Source organism: Myxocyprinus asiaticus, chromosome 3 (assembly GCF_019703515.2).
Source record: "Myxocyprinus asiaticus isolate MX2 ecotype Aquarium Trade chromosome 3, UBuf_Myxa_2, whole genome shotgun sequence".
NCBI lineage: Eukaryota > Metazoa > Chordata > Actinopteri > Cypriniformes > Catostomidae > Myxocyprinus > Myxocyprinus asiaticus.
Window position 1 is genome coordinate 8768887 of NC_059346.1, and position 22056 is coordinate 8790942.

At 35.3% G+C, this 22056-nt stretch overlaps 2 protein-coding genes across 2 annotated transcripts; one reads left to right on the forward strand and one right to left on the reverse strand.

Moving 5' to 3' along the window:
* The first annotated feature begins 1320 nt into the window (after positions 1-1320).
* On the forward strand, positions 1321-12115 carry LOC127430505 (replication factor C subunit 5-like). The gene is made up of 11 exons (XM_051680332.1): positions 1321-1457; positions 2197-2261; positions 2446-2582; positions 3474-3553; positions 3741-3814; positions 5801-5960; positions 6618-6699; positions 6819-6948; positions 10130-10207; positions 11613-11667; positions 11792-12115. Exons 1-11 carry the CDS (start codon positions 1411-1413, stop codon positions 11886-11888), a joined length of 1005 nt encoding a protein of 334 aa, XP_051536292.1. The 5' UTR covers positions 1321-1410; the 3' UTR covers positions 11889-12115.
* LOC127430446 (WD repeat and SOCS box-containing protein 2-like) lies at positions 11918-21804 on the reverse strand. The gene is made up of 9 exons (XM_051680216.1): positions 21670-21804; positions 21348-21516; positions 18611-18795; positions 18307-18438; positions 16223-16329; positions 15778-15968; positions 13634-13726; positions 13375-13488; positions 11918-12435 (listed from the first exon to the last, which is right to left on the reverse strand). Exons 1-9 carry the CDS (start codon positions 21707-21709, stop codon positions 12234-12236), a joined length of 1233 nt encoding a protein of 410 aa, XP_051536176.1. The 5' UTR covers positions 21710-21804; the 3' UTR covers positions 11918-12233.
* Positions 21805-22056: the final 252 nt, after the last annotated feature.

The following is a 22056-nucleotide window of genomic DNA, read 5'->3' on the forward strand; positions in this document are numbered from 1 at the left end:
TAATGTTTGTCTATTGCTTCTCAGTTGTGAAATGATTTATTTAAACAAGATTTGCCATTTAATGATATTTATCTGTTCCTGTTTTTGCTTTTATTTTTTTGTGTTGTATTGTATTGTTCATTGGTTAATTTAGGTTGCAAATGAACCTGCACAAATATTGTGTTATTTGTATTTAATTGTACTTTTTCTTTATTATTAGTTTAAATATCTACAATTAATACAAATCTACAGTGTAAGTTGTATGTGCTTTATAACATTGTCAGAAATGCTTCAGTATCTTCCTAGTGGATAATATAAATATGTTAAATATATATCTAATATTTTGTTGTACATAATAATTTCATATTATAAAAATATATAAAATAAATGAATATTATATGTATATATATATATATATATATATATATATATATATATATATATATATATATATATATATTATACATATAAATATTCTGTAGATGTATAAAAATCCAAATTTTTGAGTACATCAAACACAACAAAGACAAATATGGCTAAAGAAAGGACTTTGTATATGTAAAATATAATAATTTAATTTTATATATTTTATTATACATAATAATTTAATATTCTAAATATGTATTTTAATAAATTAAAATTATATATATATATATATATATATATATATATATATATATATATATATATATATATATATATATATTCTGTAGATTAATAAAAATCTAGATTTTTTGAGTACATCAAACACAACGAAGACAAATATGGCTAAAGAGAGGACTTTAAATATGTAAAATAAATATTTAATTATTTAATTTTAAATATTTTGTTTTACATAATAATTTAATATTATAAATATATATTTAATGAATGAATATTATGCATAATATATTTTATATATTTAAATATTCTGTAGATATATAAAAATCTATAATTTTTGAGTACATCAAACACAACGAAGACAAATATGGCTAAAGAGAGGACTTTAAATATGTAAAATATATATTTAATTATTTAACTGTATATATATATATATATATATATATATATATATATATATATATATATATATATATATATATATATATATACATAATTTTATATTATACATATACATTAAATAATTGAATATTATGTATAATATATTTTATATATGTAAATTTTCTATAGAGATATACACATTTTTTGAGTACATCAAACACAATGAAGACAAATATGGCTAAAGACGGGACTTTTAAATCGCTCTTGAACACTTATTTTGAAATTACTGCAGGCTACTTCCTCATTAAATCCCGCCTTCAAAAAAAGCGCGTTTTTTATTGGTCAAGAAAGTGTCACTAAACAACTCTCACGGGCGGAAATCTTTGAGCAGTCAGAAAAACGCGCCAAGATATATCGCGGGACTGATTGAACACAACACAAGACAAGACAATGGCATCAACAAGTAAAACACAAACTCAGACAAGAAATTTACCATGGTAATAGTTTCCTCCGTGTTTTGTCAGCTGATACTTAGCTCATGAAAAGACAAACGTTTATGCTGGCTGTAACATCCCCGCTCACGAGTCACTAGTCTTATGTTACTCTGTGCAGTATTGCATACTTGTGCTTTTGTTTACATTTTCACTTCTTCTGCTTGTATGCATACTACTTAAGCATGTGGATTTCATGCAATATTTACTTATTAAGGTAAAGATAAAGGGGGTTTGTTACCCAAAATGTATAAAAAAAAATTAAAAAAAAGCATGGGTGAGTCTGCAGTGGTGTCATGCAGCATGTATGAATTTTTATTGCAGTGCTAACTTAATGCAACATTTCTTGCAAGAAAATGTGAACAAATTGTTACTAAAAAGTACTTTGTTTGTGTTGATCAGTTACCACAGGTGTCAGATCTAAATTTACCTTCATTATCTTGACTGATATTAGTGGTGATGGTTATATAATTATTAATGGACAGTCCCATTACCAAGACAAGTGATGCTCAATATCTGAAACAAGTTATTTTTTTTATTTTTTATTTTTTTTTACCTGCATGTGATGGCTATTATGATGACAGAAAATGTTTTATATATACTAAATTCACTAAACTGACATTATCCTTATTGATTAATTGTCTGATTTATTAGTTGTTGGCACTTCAGAATAAAACAACATGATAGTGAAACAAATGCACACAAAACAAATGTTTTCATTTGTAATAGTGTCTCGTAATTTCAGGGTTGAGAAATACAGACCACAGACACTAGATGACCTCATCTCTCATCAAGACATCCTGAGCACAAGTAAGCACAGAGATGATTTATTTTAATAAAAACAGCAGTCAAACCTCTATATATTTTAAATATATAGATTTGCGCTGTAATGCAACAATACAGGAGCATCTCTGTTTAATGAGGTATTATAGCGTGTGCTTGTGTGATGGTGTGCCTGATATATTTTCACAAATATGTTTACGTTTCTCCACAGTCCAGAAGTTTATCAATGAAGACAGATTGCCTCATCTGCTCTTTTATGGACCTCCAGGAACAGGAAAGACCTCGACTATATTAGCATGTGCTAAACAACTCTACAAAAATAAAGAGTTCAACTCCATGGTCCTGGAGGTACTGGATATGACACCAAATATTGTCATACAGACAAACTTACTTGCTTACTGAATTGATTTTTATCCGATAAATGCATTTTCATCCATATAAAGGTGTATTTTGGGTTCAATACAAGTTGAGCTCAGTCGACAGCATTTGTGGCATGATGCCGATTACCACAAAAAAATAATTTAGACTCTAACATCCTTCTCTTTAAAAAGAAAAATGCAAAATTTGAGGTTACAGTGAGGCACTTACAATGGAAGTGAATGGGGCCAATTGTTGAAGGGTTTAAAGACAGAAATGTGAAGCTTATAATTTTATAAAAGCACTTGCATTCATTATTATGTTGAAACTCATGTATTACTTGAGCTGTAAAGTTGTTTAAATCGTCATTTTTACAGTCGTTTTAAGGTTCGTTTGACATTACATGGTCATGGTAACAAAGCTGTAAAATTGTTAGTAAGCAATTGTATCACACTAAAATCATGTTAACATGCATATTGTTTATGTCTTGTGGCTATATTTTTGAAAAAGTGAGTATTTTAACATTTATAGACTGGTCCTATTCACTTCCATTGTAAGTGCCTCACTGTAACCCAGATTTTTGCTTTTTTAATTTTTTTTAAAGAAAAGGAGGAGCAAGTCAAAATTAATTTTTGTGGTAATCAATATTATTGCACACATTGATTAAGTTTAACTTGTATTGAATATTCCTTTAAAAATTACAATTGTTATAAACAGATGTTGAATTACAGTATATCATGTAATACAAAATGGTAATACAAAATATTATAATTTACAATGAGATTATTTTTAGGAGATTGAGGTTTTTTATGCTAAATTTGCTTGTTGCAAAACGTTTTAACATTTTGCTAAGGGGAACTATTACACATTGTAATTCATCAGCTGAACGCGTCAGATGACCGTGGTATAGACGTGGTGAGGGGACCGATCCTCAGCTTTGCCAGCACACGAACTATCTTCAAGTAAGAATAGCTCCCACCTGAACAACCCATTTATGAACCTGTGAACATGTGACTTATGTATGATGTGGTCTTTGCACATGAAACTATCTGTTATAGGTATTGAGGAATTTTATTTTAATATATTGCGTGATATCTACCTGGTCTGTATTGAAACACTGTGTCTCATTCTTTGCGTTTGCTCCTATAGGAAGGGCTTCAAGTTGGTGATCCTGGATGAAGCGGACGCTATGACCCAGGATGCTCAGAATGCTCTAAGGAGAGGTAGTGCACCATCTGCCCCTTCATCAGCTCACCTGCTGGGCCCCCAAATGGCCCCATGGCAAAAGAATAGGGTTCTGCCATTTCACTGTCCACAATAACACATGAATGAGAGCAATATTCTTGTGATTGTTAAAAAATATATATATTAAGAGAAATCAAGGTAGGTTTTCACTAGGGTTGAATGATTAATTGAAATAAAATTGAAATCGTGATTGGATGTAGCACGATTATCAATTTAATGAGGCTAATGAGTGAGCGTGTTATATTTACAGCGCTCTAGATTCACTTATTCATGTAATTCCAAATATGCTTGGCCGCTTCTAGTTAATATTCAGATGTAAATTAACCTTATAACACGTGGTTTTTGTGGACAGAAGAGTGGATGAGAGCATTCAGTGTTCCGCCAAAATAAAGGACCGCATAGCAATGCCGCATGCAAGTTAAGAAATTACTACATAAATATGGTACTGTTTGGTAACAAAAACAAGAATAATAATAATTATTGTTGTTGTTAAAGGGATAGTTCACCCAAAAATGAAAATTCTCTCATCATTTACTCACCCTCATGCCATCCCAGATGTGGATGACTTTCTTTCTTCTGTAGAACACAAAGATTTTTAGAAGAATATCTCCGTTCTGTTGGTCCAAATAGTTTAAGTGAATGGTGATCAGACTTTTGTAGCTCCAAAAATCACATAAAGGAAACGTAAAAGTGATCCATATGACTCCAGTGGTTAAATCCATATCTTCAGAAGCGATATATCGGTAATATGTGTGGGTGAGAAACAGATCAAAATTTAAGTCCTTTTTTAACCCTTAATCTACCCTTTCACTTTTACATCTGAAAGTCACATGTGGTGCATGTTTAGTTTCACTTTCACATCTGAAAGTGAAAGTTAAAGTGGAGATTTAGAGTAAAAAAGGACTTATATATTGTTCTGTTTCTACAAAGGTCTGATCACCATTCACTTGCATTTTAAGGACCAACAGAGCTGAAATATTCTTCTAAAAATCTTCGTTTGTGTACTGTTAAAGAAGGAAAGTCATACACATTTTGGATGAGGGTGAGTAAATGATAAGAGAATTTTCATTTCTAGGTGAACTATCCCTGTAAGATTACACAAAAATATATTTCCATAAAAAAATTCTTTACTTAACTTATTGTTGGGTTCCAAAAAATAATGATGAAAAATGGGCTGAGACCCTATCACAAAGTCGTCAAAAAAAGGTACAGAGTGAACTTTCATCCATCCACTTTCATTGTGTGGAAAAAAATTTGCAATAAAAGTGAATGGTGACTGAGATGAACATACTGTCTAACATCTCATTTTGAGTTCTGTGGCAGAAAGTAAGTCAAACAGGTTTGGAACAACACGAGGGTGAGTAAACGATGACAGAATTTACATTTTGGGGTGATTCTGTCCTTTTAAAGATTTCTGTTAGCTATTTATAATGAGATGTGTGATTTGTTTTTTCAGTTGCAACAACAGTGATTGTGATTACGTGCACACCAATATGCTGATTGCTCCCAAAAATCAACTTATTTAAAAAAAAACGTCAAAGCAAGAAATCTGTATTTGCATGACATTTGAAATAATCGCGATATTCTCTGCTTTTGACGTCAAATTGGATAAGCCTGCAAGAACACTGGTAAAGGTGTTTACATGCAACTCAAAATCGCAGTAATAGACAAAAACCTACCCGTGTCGACCGGTTTATTCTCAAGCCGTTTATGACTGTACACGATAAAGGAACGCAGTTTACATGACCACAGACGTTGTCTGCTTGTTAAGCATAATCAGTGTAAGAACATGCATGTAAACACGCTCAGTGTGATGTCCAAGTACTGTTTTTATTGCACTGGTATTTCATTATTTTAATTTTTTCATTAACTTATTTTATATTTTTGTGGTCCCTCTTGAGACTGTCTTGAAGTTCATAGTCTTTCTCTCTCTCTCTCTCTCTCTCTCTCTCTCTCTCTCTCAGTCATTGAGAAGTTCACAGAGAACACCCGATTCTGTCTGATCTGTAACTACCTCTCTAAGATTATTCCTGCTCTCCAGTCCCGATGCACGCGGTTTCGTTTCGGTCCACTCTCTCAGAGCCAAATGATTCCCAGACTAGAGTACGTCATACAGCAGGAGAGGTGAGGACTCTCGTCAATGCAAATCCAGGACAAGTGGTTGCTAATGAGATATGTTTTAGGTTAAAAAGCCCATATGTTGAGATCAGAATATCGTAGAAACTTCAGGTTGGACAGTTTTGAATAAGGCCAATAAGCAACCACCCTGAACATTCTAGCAATGCCTTAAAAATCACCCATAACACCCTAGCAGCTACATAGCAACATGCAAAAAAACCATAGCTTCATGGTTCTGATTCACATTATCTTCAGAAAATATACAGATCTAGTTATCTTTATCATGTTTCTTTTGCAAATCTAATTAGAGGTAAGACATCTAGCATTTTTGACATATTTTATGCATGCTGATTAAATTATGAGTGTTAAGACTGTGTAGGTTTGTATCATTCGATTTTTCGGGTCATATCTGGAGTGAGTCATTGGATGGAACCACTCGAAAAATCCTAACCACAAAAGATAGAAATGACCCAGCCCTGCAGCCCTTTTGATTGAAAACTCACACAAGCACTCCACACACAAACACTTGTTTTATATCAGATCTGCCCTCTGGCACAGAACAGCACACACAACTTTGAGCAAATGAAACAGAACATTGTACTTTCCGAACATGGATTCATAAATATTTCAAAATCTATTTTGTTCACTGCCTTTATCTGCTAGCATTGACATCACTCCAGATGGCATGAAGGCCATTGTGACCCTCTCAACGGGAGACATGAGACGATCACTAAACATTTTACAGGTGTGTATAGTGTGTTTTTATAAACACGTTGATTTGTATAAAAGTGACGTTTTTATGGTTTGCTTGTAATATGTTGCTGGATCACATCTGTAATGAATATTGTATGTTTTCATGTGTAGAGCACCCATATGGCCTATGGGAAGGTGACAGAGGAGACTGTTTACACCTGTACTGGACATCCTCTTAGATCAGACATTGCCAACATACTGGACTGGGCTCTCAATAAAGACTTCACCGCTGCATATAACCGTATCCTCTCTGCACTTGTGAACTTGTGATTATTTTTAATTAAGTATGATGTTTTTTTTTGTTTTGTTTTTTTGTCAGAAAGGTTTTACTTGATTGGTTTATTTTGTATTGTTATCATTATTACTTTAAAAATACATGTTAATATTGTGTATATTTTATATATTTTACTATGTAAAGCACGTTGAGAGGCTATCTTTAAAATTATTTATCTTAAAAATTATATTATGAATTATTCATGTCTATTACATAATATTTGAAACTATAATATAGGATTATTATAATTTATTTTACTACTAATAATTATTTTACTTTGTAATATTTATATTGTACAATATTTTACATTTAAAATATAATTTTTATATTATAATTAATGCAAAATTATAGAAGAAAATGTAGACATTTAATATTGATATTTTATCATTTCATTAGCAGTTATTGTAATAAGTATATTTAGTTTGGAACTAACCATGAGCTTTTCTGAAAGCAATTTTTTGTTCAATGTTGTTTGTGGAGTTGATAATATTAGTTAACCCTTTAAGCTCGGATGGGCCTATCAGTATATTAATAACTACAGTCTTGACCAACACATAATAGGTATCGTTTGAAAGCTTAGAGGCTCTACTTTCCAGTGCATGATAGCATAATGACCAAAGCTGAACAAGCGCTTTGAAATTTGCAGACAATCAGAAGTGTTCCGTTTTGATAATTTATTTTTTTTAAATTGCACTATACATATTGCAATCAGGAAAAAAAACATCAAACTCATCAAATAGCCATGTGTCATGTATTATTGGAAAGCTCTCGAAGAGTAGAATACAACCAGCCTATTTGTTTTACTAACAGACAAAAATATAGCAAGTAATAGCTAAGTATACGTCTTTGACAATTTTGTTGGTGTTGCTTATATACCGTGTTTTCGCTTAGAACTTCACGGAATATATAATATCACATATCATTACTTAGAGGAGGTGATTATCTTTCAAATGAGTCCACACACAAGGTAATATGATGCATAGATCATTAGATAATCCATACGAAGCACAGTGTTACAAATGGCCACCAGGAGATGGCGCCATGTAAATGACAGACTCGATGCAGACCCGTTCAGTGAGGCACTCATTCTGTGAAATCTCATTAAAAAAATCATGTATCCATGCTATGCATACATTTAGTAATTGTTGTGTTTGCATGTGTAATTATTGTTTAATTTCTTTGGAGAGGCTTTTGGACACTTGGAGACTTTTTTTGTACTTTTGATTGCTTTGTCGTATCAAGACAAATTGTTTCAGATACAGTTGACATGATTGGGAACAAAACAAAAGCAGTTTTTCTGAGCCACCTTATTTACACCCAGAGATATACAATGTCAAATAAGAAAAAAGTAAATTTTTGGCTTAATTCTTTGTGATTTATTTTGTTTTGTTTTGTTTCAGCAGTTTCTTAGGCTGAGAGTCTCAGAATGTATCAATCCATATACTTAAAAAAATGGAAAAGTTTTCTATACAATGATAGCAAACACATACAGTTATGGTCAGAAGTTTACATACACCTTAGCCAAATACATTTAAACTCAGTTTTTCACAATTTCTGACATTTAATCGTAGAAAACATTCCCTGTCTTAGGTCAGTTAGGATCACTATTTTAAGAATGTGAAATGTCAGGACAATAGTAGAGAGAGTGATTTATTTCAGCTTTTATTTCTTTCATCACATTCCCAGTGGGTCAGAAGTGTACATACACTGTGTTAGTACTTGGTAGCATTACCTTTCAATTGTTTAACTTGGGTCAAACGTTTTGGGTAGCCTTCCACAAGCTTCTCACATTAAGTTGCTGGAATTTTGGCCCATTCCTCCACAGTCAGGTTTGTGGGCCTCCTTGATCGCTCACGCTTTTTCAGTTCTGCCCACAAATTTTCTTTCGGACTGAGGTCAGGGCTTTGTGATGGCCACTCCAGTACCTTGACTTTGTTGTCCTTAAGCCATTTTGCCACAACTTTGGAAGTATGTTTGGGGTCATTGTCCATTTGGAAGACCCATTTGCGACCGAGCTTTAACTTCCTGGCTGATGTCTTGAGATGTTGCTTCAATATATCCACATAATTTTCCTTCCTCGTGATGCCATCTATTTTGTGAAGTGCACCAGTCTCTCCTGAAGCAAAGCACCCCCACAACATGATGTTGCCACCCCCATACCGGTTGGGATGGTGTTCTTCGGCTTGCAAGCCTCACCCTTTTTCCTCCAAACATAACAATGGTCATTATGGCCAAACAGTTAAATTTTTGTTTCATCTGACAAGAGGACATTTCTCCAAAAAGTAAGATCTTTGTCCCCATGTGCACTGAAAAACTGTAGTCTGGCTCTTTTATAACGGTGTTGGATCAGTAGCTTCTTCCTTGCTGAGACTATATAGGACTCGTTTTACTGTGGATATAGATACTTGTCTACCTGTTTCCTCCAGCACCAAACTACGTTTATCTCTAGGAGACAGAATGCATCTCCGTCCTGAGCGGTATGATGGATGCGTGGTCCCATGGTGTTTATACTTGTGTACTATTGTTTGTACAGATGAACGTGGTACCTTCAGGCATTTGGAAATTGCTCCCAAGGATGAACCAGACTTGTGGAGGTCCACACATTTTTTTTTCTGAGGTCTTTGCTGATTTCTTTTGATTTTCCCATGATGTCAAGCAAAGAGGCACTGAGTTTGAAGGTAGGCCTTAAAATACATCCACATGTACACCTCCAATTCAGTACACCTCCTATCAGAAGCTAATTGGTTAATTGTCTAAAGGCTTGACATCATTTCTGGAATTCTCCAAGCTGCTTAAAGGCACAGTTAACTTAGTGTAAACTTCTGATCCACTAGAATTGTGATATAGTCAATTAAAAGAATTGAAACAATCTGTCTGTAATAATTGTTGGAAAAATTACTCGTGTCATGCACAAAGTAGATGTCCTAAACGACTTGTTATACTATATCAAGCTACATATAAACTATAGTTTGCTAATAGGAAATCTGTGGAGTGGTTAAAAAATTAGCAACCTAAGTGTATGTAAACTTCTGACTTCAACTGTAAGCCTTTAATTTTGGGTATGCCACTGAAACAGGAAATCTTTAAAAACCCCTTCAGAGCCTAAAGTGTTAATGATGTTTGAAAACTTCTTAACAGAGTACAACAGAAATTCTGCAACTCAAAACTCTGAAAGGTCTGGCACTTCATGACATTTTAACAGAAGTTCATCTCCTCATACACCGCGGTAAGACCTCAAAACCTACACTATTGTAATGCAGCATTTCTGATAGTATTTACATTTGATGATTGTTGTTAAAAATGATACTAAATGGTTTAATGCAACCCTTTACTCTTTCACTAGAAACATTTTTTTCTTTGGCGCACGGAAAGATATTAGGCACGTTAGCCTCAGTCACCACTTTTCTTTCTTTTTTTTTTTTTTAGTGAAAAATGATGCAAAAATCATCTTTTTGTGTTCCACAGAGAAAAGAAAATATAAAGGTTTGGAACAACAGGAAGAGAGGATCTATCCCAACTATAAAACTGTTTTAAGAAAGTCAACCTTTCAGGGCGGGTCCATTCCAATAAAACTTAAGCTCTAAAATCTAGTTGAGACCCAAATCTAGTCTATACGCAACAGTGACTAGCTAAATTTTTTCTCTGGCCTTGCTTCCCTAGAGATGCTCTTGCGGTTGTCATGGAAAACATTTGTTCTCGTTATTACATGACGCCTGTTGAAAGTGGCAGAGTGTAAAATGCTTCAAACACAATAAACACCACTAATATTACATTATTGTCAGATTTTATATACAGAAATAATATGTGTAATTATTTATTTTTGTGCATTATACAAAAGTGATTGCACAGCATGTACATTTGTTAATGTTTTGAAACTACAAAAAATAAAAAAAATACTCTGAAGTAGCATCACAAATTGTAACAAAGGAATATTCCGGGTTCAATACAGGTTAAGCTCAATCGACAGCATTTGTGGCATAATGTTGATTAACACAAAGAATTATTTTGACTTGCCACTTCTTTTCTTTAAAAAAAGCAGAAATCACAAACAACTTACTATGGAAGGGAATGGGGACAATCAGTAAACGTTAAAATACTATTTAAAAAGTATAGTCACAAGACATAATATGCATGTTAACATGAGATTAGTGTGATAAAATCGCTTAACCTATTCTATGTAAAGTTATAGACAGTTTTAAAACTTCGTTGCCATAATGATGTAATGTCAACAAACCCTAAAATGACTGTAAAAATGATGTAAACAACTGTACAGCTCAAATACATGAGCTTTAAAAGAAGAATTAACTTAAGTGCTTTTATAAACTTATAACCCTCCAAAAATTGGCCCCATTCACTTCCATTTAATGTGCCTCACTGTAACCTCGATTTTTGCTTCTTTTTTAAAAGAAAAGGACGAGTTGAATTTTTTGTTTTTGTGGTAATCAACATTATGCCACAAATGCCCAATATATTCCTTTAACAATTGTTTTCTACTAAAAGCTATAGTAAAATGTTTGTTCTTGAGTTTTGAATACCTTTTAATTAATTTATTGGTTCACACAAAGTGTCTGTCCAAATTGCCGCGAGGGGGTTAATTTTGCTCAAATGTTTCTGTTTTTTCCCCATTCCAGTGGACTTCCCACCCTCCATACGCATGGGTTTGCTTATAAAACTTGCAGATATTGAGTGAGTATCTTTTTTGTATATATAAATCTTTATTAAATCAACAAAGCAGTAGACAAATGGGAAAGCACACTATAAGGCCAATATACAATTTCTAAAATTCAGTTCTTTCCTTTTTAATTGTAAGGTATCGTCTGGCCTCGGGAACTAATGAGAAGATCCAGCTGAGCTCAATGGTTGCTGCTTTCCAGGCAGTTAGAGACATAGTAGTAAGTGATGGATAGACCAGGGTTGCTACATGGATCAATGATATCATGAGAAGAGGAAGTTCTTTATTGGTCAGTTTTGACAATGGTTTTGACATATTAAAAAAAATATCTGTGCTCTGAAATCCTGTATTGTTTTTTTATGCTTGAAATAAATCTTGGTTCAGTGCTTTGGGGAAAATATGCAACATTTCAAAACAAGTTATGTAAAAAATAAAGTCTTTGAATAAATATTTGAAGTATGATTTAATAATTTAGTGTCCCTTTTTTCAAACACATAATTGACTACAATTTAGGCATCCTTGCAAAATTACAGTATGTTACGATTTGAAGCCTGTCATTTTTGGGAGCCACAAACATTTCTCAGCTGCAGTGCTCTTTACAATACAAGCTCTTTTGCTTTGGAATGTCCCTATATGTAAGGAATTCCAGAATTTTCTTCGGCAAGGGAAGAGCCTCCACCTGATAGGTTGAGATGGAGTATCTCAGGGCGACCCGGCACAAATGCCGGAGGCTCGGAACAAGATGAGGGACTCGCCAGAATTTTACATGTCCATCTCTGCACCTAGAAACATACATGGTAGTTATTCCTACGAATACATCCAACTGCATCACTTTGTAAGAAATTAATAAAAACTGATTTTGAGGTACAAAAGTTACACAAGTTTTTTTTTTTTGTAGTCCAATATTTTTTAACCATCTAAAATGTTGATACCTTTTTCATGGCTGTGAGGTTAAAGTATCTAATTATAAAAGTATCTGGTGTTCTTGACTCATCCGCCGATAAATATATTTTAGTAAAAAGTATTAAGGATTTAATTAATTTTACAATTATATAAGTACCATGTGGGACTTTTGCTGTAAACACACTATTCCTGACTGCTAAAAGAATCAGTGCCATATAGAAGCGAAACTAGGGCTGTTCGATTCCAGAAATTTGAGTAATAGTAAAGAAAAATCTTACAACGGTGCATTATCAAGCATTCTTCACACTTAATCATTCATAGTATGAACAAAAGATCATATAATGCCACTAAGTGGCATCGATTCTCCTAAGCGGCTTCGACTCTCAACCCCTCGAAATCAAACAATCGATTATTTTTGTAATCAACTCCAAGTACTCGAAAAAGCTGTGTCATGGTAAATAATAAAGCAATGATATGTACAGTAGATACAGTAGGCAAATATTTGTATTTCCAAGTGTTACAATTGTAACATTCTGACTTTGAGTCTTTCTCAAAGTAAATATATCAATGGTTCTATGATATAATAGTCTATTAATGGCACTTATATATATTTCCCAAGTACCCAAGGTACAATAACTATTTGTAAGAATCAGAGAGATAAGGGAAAAAAAAGTTACTTAACTCCAGTTTGCATGCAGACAAACACTCTATTACTTTAACACACTTTTCAACCTCCATATTTTCTCGAATAAGCATTGTGTGTTGGCTATGGCTCGGGCTGTTATCTGACATCAAATAGGAAATGTTTTTTTAATTACCCTGTAGCAATGACGCCCCCATGTGGATGGAAAGAACAGCACACCCCACCGCTGCGGTTGAGATCTGTCTCTGTGACTAGTTTATCTTGTTCCACATCCCAGATGTGTAACGCCCTACAACACAATACAGATACACCAGTAACAATACAGAGAGACACCGATCAGCTGTGAAGTCACAGGGTGATGTCCTGCTATGTAATTGTTAAGGCACACCAGAGAATTGCCCTTCCTCAAAAGATTGTGATGATCCACATCTCACCTGTAGTCTTTGAAAGCCAGCAGCAAGCCAACAGGAGAAAAATTCAAAGACGTCAGTAGATTGTCACTTCTGTATGCACACATTTCACAGTCTCTGGAAGGAAAAGACATTCTCAAATCAAACATACAGTACTGTGCAAAAGTCTTAGGCACATAAGATGTTTCACAAAAACATTTGTCTTAAGATGGTTATTTATATCTTTAGCTTTAGTGTGTCAATAGGTAATATACATTTTAGAATCCCAAACATTACTTTGCAAATAGAAAAGAAGAACAGGGAGCCCTGCAACAGATGCCATGGCCCACACAGAGCCCTCCACTGAACATCGAGTCAGTCTGGGATTACATGAAGAGACAGAAGCAACTGAGACAGACTAAACAGATAGAAGAACTGTGGTGAATTCTCCAAGAAGCTTGGAACATCCTATCTGCCAACAACCAAGAAAAACTGTGTCCAGGTGTACCTAGGGGAATTGGTGCTGTTTTGAAGGCAAAGTTGGTCACACCAAATATTGATTTAGCTTTTTTTTATGTTTACTGGACTTTGGATGATGTTAATTGAAAAATGAAAACTAATTCTGACACTAGTTTTGAAGGAATCCTCACTATGCAACATTTTTCACAAGTGCCTAAAACTTTTGCACAGTACTGTATATCATCGATTACAGATGAAAAGTACGAGAAATGAAACAAAAACACAAAATTAGTTCATTAAGAAATCGACTGAGATGCACCTACGTTTACAAAGACATACAATCATTCCAGCTTATAAAAAATAGTTCACCCAAATATGAAAATTCTGTAATGAAAACATTACAATTTTCAGTTAGGAAATTTTAGGCAGTATGTCCAAGCTGCTCTTTTCCAAACAATGAGAGCATACTGTGATCACGAATTGTAAAGCTCCATAAAGGACCATAAAAGTAGTCCAAACTACTCTGTGCTATATTCCAAGTCTTCTGTCATCCAAAGGGTTTAAACAGAAATAGGCTGCTCATGTCTCATGGACGAGGTCCAATGATGTCAAACCTGATGCAACAACCCACATTTGAATATAAATGGAAGCCAATGAGATTTGAGAGCTGAAGCGGAGTAGGAGACTTTCAGCGAACAGCATTGGTCCGTTTTGGTCTGTTCCTCACACAAGCTATTGTATGGCTTTAGCAGACTTGGAATATAGCGCATAACACATATGGACTATTTTACGGTGCTTTTTTGTCCTTTTGGAAAGTCATAAGGCATGGCTCCTCAACTACTTTCTTGTGGGGGCCAAATTACTTTTTATACAGATACCTTTTTAACGTATTTACTGTATCTTGGCTATCATTTTCATTTGAACTAACATGTTAAAATGAAAAACTAAATTAAACACCTTTAATACTATGCATTTATTTACATTAAAATAGTCAGGGGTATACATTTTTTAAGGTCTGGCCATAAATTCCTTCTAAAGATCTGGCTGAAGAACAAACATGACCTCACACCCTTAACTAACAAATAGGTTTTGATGAACTTTCCTTTGAAAAAACAAAACAAAACATAATGATCATTTGAACAATTCAAGGCTATTGTTTACAAATTATGAAAACTGAGGAAGAACATTTAGATCTGCTGAAGTCTGTATCTTTGACTATATCAACCCACATAAGAAAACAATGGCAATCTACTATAGAACTGTATTTTTTTATAGAACAGGTGTATAAAAAAGTGAAAATGTCTGTTCTTTTCTATTATTTTCATGTTTTGGAGAGTGTAACTGAATTATGCCCAGACAAGCTTAAACATGCGCGCTCGGGTCCAGAACTTCTGACGACTGCTGATGCTTTTGCACGCGCTGCTGAGCTTTGCGCAGAGCGCGCTTGGATGTTTCAGACTGCCATGCAATTTTAGCTAAATCAGTCGGAGAACCAGATAAATGTGATTGGAGGGCCGGATTTGACCCGTGGGCCATCAGTTGACTAGCCCTGTCATATGGGGTTGGAACAGCTTGAGGGTGAGTAAATGATGACAGAATTTTCATTTCTGGGTGAACCATCCCTTGTTGTTTCAATTCCAAAACAACAAAAACCCTTTTCCCAGATATCTGCATGCCCAAATTCCCTTTCTTTTCTTATTCACGTTTCAAAATATGTTAGGTCAACATACTGTACTCTAGTCAGAACAGCGGCTGTGTAGGGGTCCCACAGATCCAGCCACCAGCCTGTAGTAGAATGGTACGAAGCGACTGCGAGCAGCGCTCCATCTTGAGAAAAGTCACATGATACCATAGTGCGTTCGTGGTCATATATAAGGTGTCTCATAAAGGTATAAGACCGCAGGCTCCACAAATAGATTTTCTGTTGGGAGAAAGAGATTCAAACAATGTGATTCACAATTTAATAGTGTTATGAATTTATCTGAATGGCTCTGCAGAACATCCATGCTTTTTGTACGTTTTGCCTTTTATGTTCATCATAAAACAATTCTTGGATTAGAAGCTGGATCTGACTCATTTTCAAGGTCTCTTTTTAACTCTTAACCTGCCTATAAACTGAAATTGAAGGTAGGTAAATAAATACCCCTTGATGTCAGATTCAACTAAGAAACTCACAGAGTCCAGGTTGCAGACTGAGGCAATCACACTGCTGTCAGGTGATATGGAACATCTGAATACCCAGTATTCTGGACCCTTCAGCACATGCAGATTGGCTCCTGCACCTATTAGAAATACAAATTATAATCAGTGGATAAAAATACAGCTCATAAGTGCAAAACCTAAAGATAAGCAAGTACAGTGGCAAGAAAAAGTATGTGAACCCTTTGGAATTACCTGCGTTTATGTATAAATTTGTCTTAAAATCTAGATTAATCTTCATCTAAGTTACAGTAATGAACAAACACAATCTGTTATATATTGTTATTGCACATATTGGATACATCATTAGAATATTCACAGTGTAGGTTGGAAAAAGTATGCAAACCCCTAGACTAATGATGTCAACAAAAGCCAATTAGTGTCTGGAGTTGGCAAACCTGGCATCCATTAAAGAAGAGAGATTTAAGGTGTGGGTTAGAGCTACTTTGGCTTATAAAAAGCACTCAAAAATTTTGAGTTTGCTATTCACAAGAAGCATCTGCTGATGTGGACCATGCCTCACAAAAAAAGAGATCTCAGAAGACCTACGATCAAGAATTGTTGCTTTGCATCAAGCTGGAAAGGGTTACGAAGTTATCTCGAAGAGCTTATATATTCATCTGTCCACAGTTAGACAAACTGTCTATAAATGATGATTATTTAGTACTGCGCTACTCTCCCTAGAAGTGGCCGTCCAGCCAAGATGACTCAAAGGGCAAACCGCAGAATGCTCAATGAGATAAAAAAAAATAACCCTAGAGTGACAGCTAAAGACTTGAAGGAATCATTGGAACTGGTTAACATCTCTGTTCATGAGTCCTATTATACAGAAAACATTCAACAGGCATGGTGTCCATGGCAGGACTCCACAAAAGAAGCAGCTGCTTTCCAACAAAAACATTGCTGTGAGCGGTGCCTGGTTTCCTCCAGACATGACAGTTTCTCATGGTCTGAGAGTCCTTCAGGTGCCTTTTGGCAAACTCCAGGTGGGCTGTCATGTGCCTTTTACTGAGGAGTGGCTTCCGTCTGGCCACTCTACCATACAGGCCTGATTGGTGGAGTGCTGCAGAGATGGTTGTTCTTCTGGAAGGTTCTCCTCTCTTCACAGAGAAATGCTGGAGCTCTGTCAGAGTGACCATCGGGTTCTTGGTCACCTCCCTGACTAAGGCCCTTCTCCCCCGATCGCTCAGTTTGGCCGGGCGGCCAGCTCTAGGAAGAGTCTTAGTGGTTCTAAACTTCTTCCATTTACGAATGATGGAGGCCACTGTGCTCATTGGGACCTTCAATGCTGCAGAAATTTTTCTGTACCCTTCCCCAGATCTGTGCCTCGATACAATCCTGTCTCGGAGGTCTACAGACAATTCCTTGAAATTCATGGCTTGGTTTGTGCTCTGACATGCACTGTTAACTGTGGGACCTTACATAGACAGGTGTGTGCCTTTCCAAATCATGTCCAATCAACTGAATTTACCACAGGTGGACTCCAGTCATGTTGTAGATACATCTCAAGGATGATCAGTGGAAACAGGATGCACCTGAGCTCAATTTTGAGTGTCATGGCAAAGGCTGTGAATACTTATGTATGTGATTTTTGTTTCGTTTTTAATTTTTAATAAATTTGCAAAGATTTCAAACAAACTTCTTTCACATTGTCATTATGGGGTATTGTTTGTAGAATTTTGAGGAAAATAATGAATTTAATCCATTTTGGAATAAGGCTGTAACATAACAAAATGTGGAAAAAGTGAAGCGCTGTGAATACTTTCCGGATGCACTGTATCTTTGATTATTGTGCACAGCAGACAGACAATAAGATGTGCACTGATCGTTAAGACAACAGTAAAGTTTAAGGTGGTTCTGGTGAAATATATCATTCAAGAATAAAATGTTTAAAATAGTGATCTATTACTATTATTTTAGTAATAATAGCACTACAATATTTGCATCATGCATTTCATTTGTTCTATTTACAAGCTTAAAAATTTTCAAAACAATTTGGCTCTGATCTAAATGCATTACATGTATGTAGGATGGGCTGCTTCCACACCAGATGCTCTGACCTTTCTTTGCTAAGTCCCATATCCTTAAAGTTTTGTCTCTGGAGGCTGACACAAGAGTGAGACTTCCATTTGGAGCAAAGACCAAATCTCTGACAAGAGCCTGATGTCCAGTCAGAGTAAACAGCAGATTTCCTGAAGACAAAACAAGTATACTTAACAAACATATTATAAAAGTAAAGCCAAGTTATGTTGAAACATAATCCCCTTCTTAACATTTAGAACAGCGTAGGTTTATTCAATTATTTAAAAAAAAATCTTGATGGTATCACTGAGTTCAAAGTTCATAAGACTCTTGAAATCTTACCAGTTGAGACGACCCACACTTGAATGGCACCATTGTTTAGACCAGTAGCCAGAAGCAGCTCATGTTTATGTCTGTTCTGATGAAAATCGTGCACACGGTTGGACGGGCAGGGTCCAAACGCCAAAGCCCACACTGTCTGTTTGCAATTAAGCGTCTTCTCCTCCTCACTGTTTGCATCTTTAGCACTAATGTCGTGTAAAGCAAAACTGTATTCAGTTGAGGACAAATTGCAAGATGATGTTCTGGATCAACATTCTATCAACCAATCAATGCTCTGTGATTTTAGGGTTAGGGTTAAAGTGTAAAGTTAGGGCTTTTTGAGGGCTGTTCCAACATTCACCAAAGATGTTGATCCAGGAACCTTACACAATGGTACTGAATGACTGCATTATTCTTTTACCATGGTAATTACAGTGACTGTTTGAAGAAGATCCCATATTAAATGAATATTCCGGGTTTAATACAAGTTAACTTACAACTTACACATACATCAATTCTTCTGTTGAAACTCATGTATTATTTGAGCTGTAAAGTTGTTTAAATTGTAATTTTTAAAGTCATTTTAGGGTTGACATTACATCGTCAATGGCAACGAAGTTGTAAAACTGGCTATAACTTTATAGAGAAAAGGTTAGTCAGCGATTGTATCACACTAAAATCATGTTAACACACATATTGTTTTTGTCTTGTGGCTATACTTTTTAAATAGTTCGCATTTTAACGTTTATTGATTGGCCACATTCACTTACATTGTAAGTGCCTCACTGTAACCCAGATTTTTGCTTTTTTTATTTTTTATTTAGTGGTAATCAATAGTATGCCACAAATGCTGTCGATTGAGCCTTACTTGTATTAAACTCAGAAAATGCCTTTAAAATATTACATTGTTACAGTGGTAATGTTCCTCTTACGTTAGATTTTGGTTCTCAGAACGTTCCCAGAATGGACATCCTAACGTTCTTTTTTGGTTAGTCTGATTTTTTACAAAAATAGAACGTTCCCTTTAGGCTTGTAGACTGGTGAATTCTCAGGGTCAGCAAAGCCTTCTCTGCTGGCCTAACATGCTAAATAAATATTTTTCATCCTTTCATTCTCAATCACCTTTTTGCCTATGTATTTTTAATCGCTTTCCACTCTTAATTAATCTACAAACAAATAGAGAAAAACGAAAAGTTTATTCAGTCAGAATTTATTCCTTGATGCTTACAAGCGAAGCGTGACAACTGTTTCACAAATCACATGCCTGAACCAAGCTCATTAGCCGAAGCAGCGTGTGAGTTTGAGCTCCATCCCCATCAGGCCTTCAGAATTTCCACAGAATTCCTCAACAGTGCAAATGAATGGGCAACTAAAGTCAGATTGTCAGATTCATCAGCCAATCAGATTGATTTATTTGTTCTTGTGGGTGTGGTCTTTAGGATATGTCCCGGTCGAGGCCTTCTAGCTGGCCTTGAGTGACGCAGTCACGCTTTAAGTGACTTAATTTGAAAGCGAAGAGCGCGACATCTTGCTGACGAGTCGACTGTCATCACTGCCGCTATCACCATTGAGAAAGAGATCCTTATGGATTTACAAACCTGAGATGTTCTGCATGACCGTGTGATTGCTTAATTTATTAATCATGAAAGGAGGACTGATTTTCACTTCAAGTAAATTGGTAAGTGCTTTTTGCATTGTTATAGCAACATCAGGAGTTTAATCTAAGTGTAAATTAGGCTGCTGGAGCATTCAGTGTCAGATCAAGTTTTGAAAAATAGTGCTGCGTTCCATTAACTCAGAAAGTCGGATTTTACAACTTCCTACTAGGAAAATTTCAATGGAATGCATCTTTAAGTCAGAATCACAACTTGTAGGCTCGTGCACAAATTCTCAACTCCAATTTCACCGAGATGCAGGTGCGTGACATCACACAAACATGTCGACACTCAGATAGATATACAAAGTAAGTGATAAACATTCACTTTATTAAGTAATATCGATAAATGAGTTCGTTTCCACATTACATGATATTAAAGCTTGTTTAACAAACGCCTGCAGAAACAGGTGTATAAAACATTATAATCTCTTTTGATAATCGTAAACCTGAAGCACAAATGCTAGGAGACATTTCTAATGAGAGTCAAACCCCTGCTAAGCTAACGGGAGCATTGCATTCATCAGTTCTGAATATCGGGGAATGGAATGCATTTATGGTCGGAGATATCAAGTAGGAACATCCCTCATCCAACTTGAATGGAACGCAGCATAACCGTGTACCCTGATGAAACGAAATTTATTGCAAGCGACTATTATTAGACAGATTATAGACCTCCTTTCATATGAAAAATTATGATTTTGAATGTCTGTTTGGGAGACGTTCATTTCTCAAAACAGTCATGCTGCAGTTAAAATTAGGCTTGCTTGAGCATTAAGTGTCGTTTCAAGTTCTGTCTTTCGTGCATGGACGTGTTTTTACAATGTCAAATGGTATTACTAGTTAGCTGCGACATAATGTATGATGCCCAAAGGCATAGGGTGTCTTATTCATTGTGAAACTGTGTTTTCTTAATGGCATGAATCACACTGAAGGCCTAAACTTCTAATGCACGGCCCGCCACTGCTTGTATAACGTTCTGTTCACCTAACCACTATATTCCAGTGTTATTTCTGCAAAATATAAATCACTTTATGAGACTAAACATCATACATCAAATATAGAAGCCAATTCATTATATAAAATAAGTGTATAGTGACGCACTCTTTGGGTGTCACTGGCCAGGAGAGGATTTTGACAATGCCGTAGCCCATGGACCAGGCAAAATATGATCCTCCAGGGGAGAAGCGGACGCTCCATGTCTCACAGCCGGCAGTGCCGTACAGGCGCGGGTGATGAGCGGCTCTCAGCTGCGTGATCAAATCATCCGGTTCTGTTTACAATTAAAGACCACAGACCTGTCAAGTTTCAACGCTGCGCATATCAGGAAATGACACTGTTACTACTAAAATAAAGAGGTATTTTTTTTACTCATATGGCTAACCCAAATTCTTATATTTAATCTAAATGGTCTGAATCGCCTTACCATTAAAGGTAATGTTAGAATTTTGAAACGCAGTGCACATCTTTCCGTCGAGTCATAAAGTGTCCATCGTGTCAGCTGGAGCGCACCTCTCAGTGCTTCGTTTAACTAGGGGCGTGGTCAGCTGGGCGCAAGAACATTCTGCAAACCACGTGAGGTTAATGCCCCGCCTTCTAGTGTATACGTGAGTTCATACAGTACTTAGGTGTGTTTGAGTTTCTGTACATTTGACAGTGTTTACGGTTTGTAATACTCGTTAGTCTCACTAAAGACACTGCCCTATTTCAACCATTTCAATTCAATGTATATTCATACAAATGCAATTGCTCATTGTAAGTTCATGTTACTTCATAATCCATTTTTTAATGTCAAAATAAAAAATAAAAAATA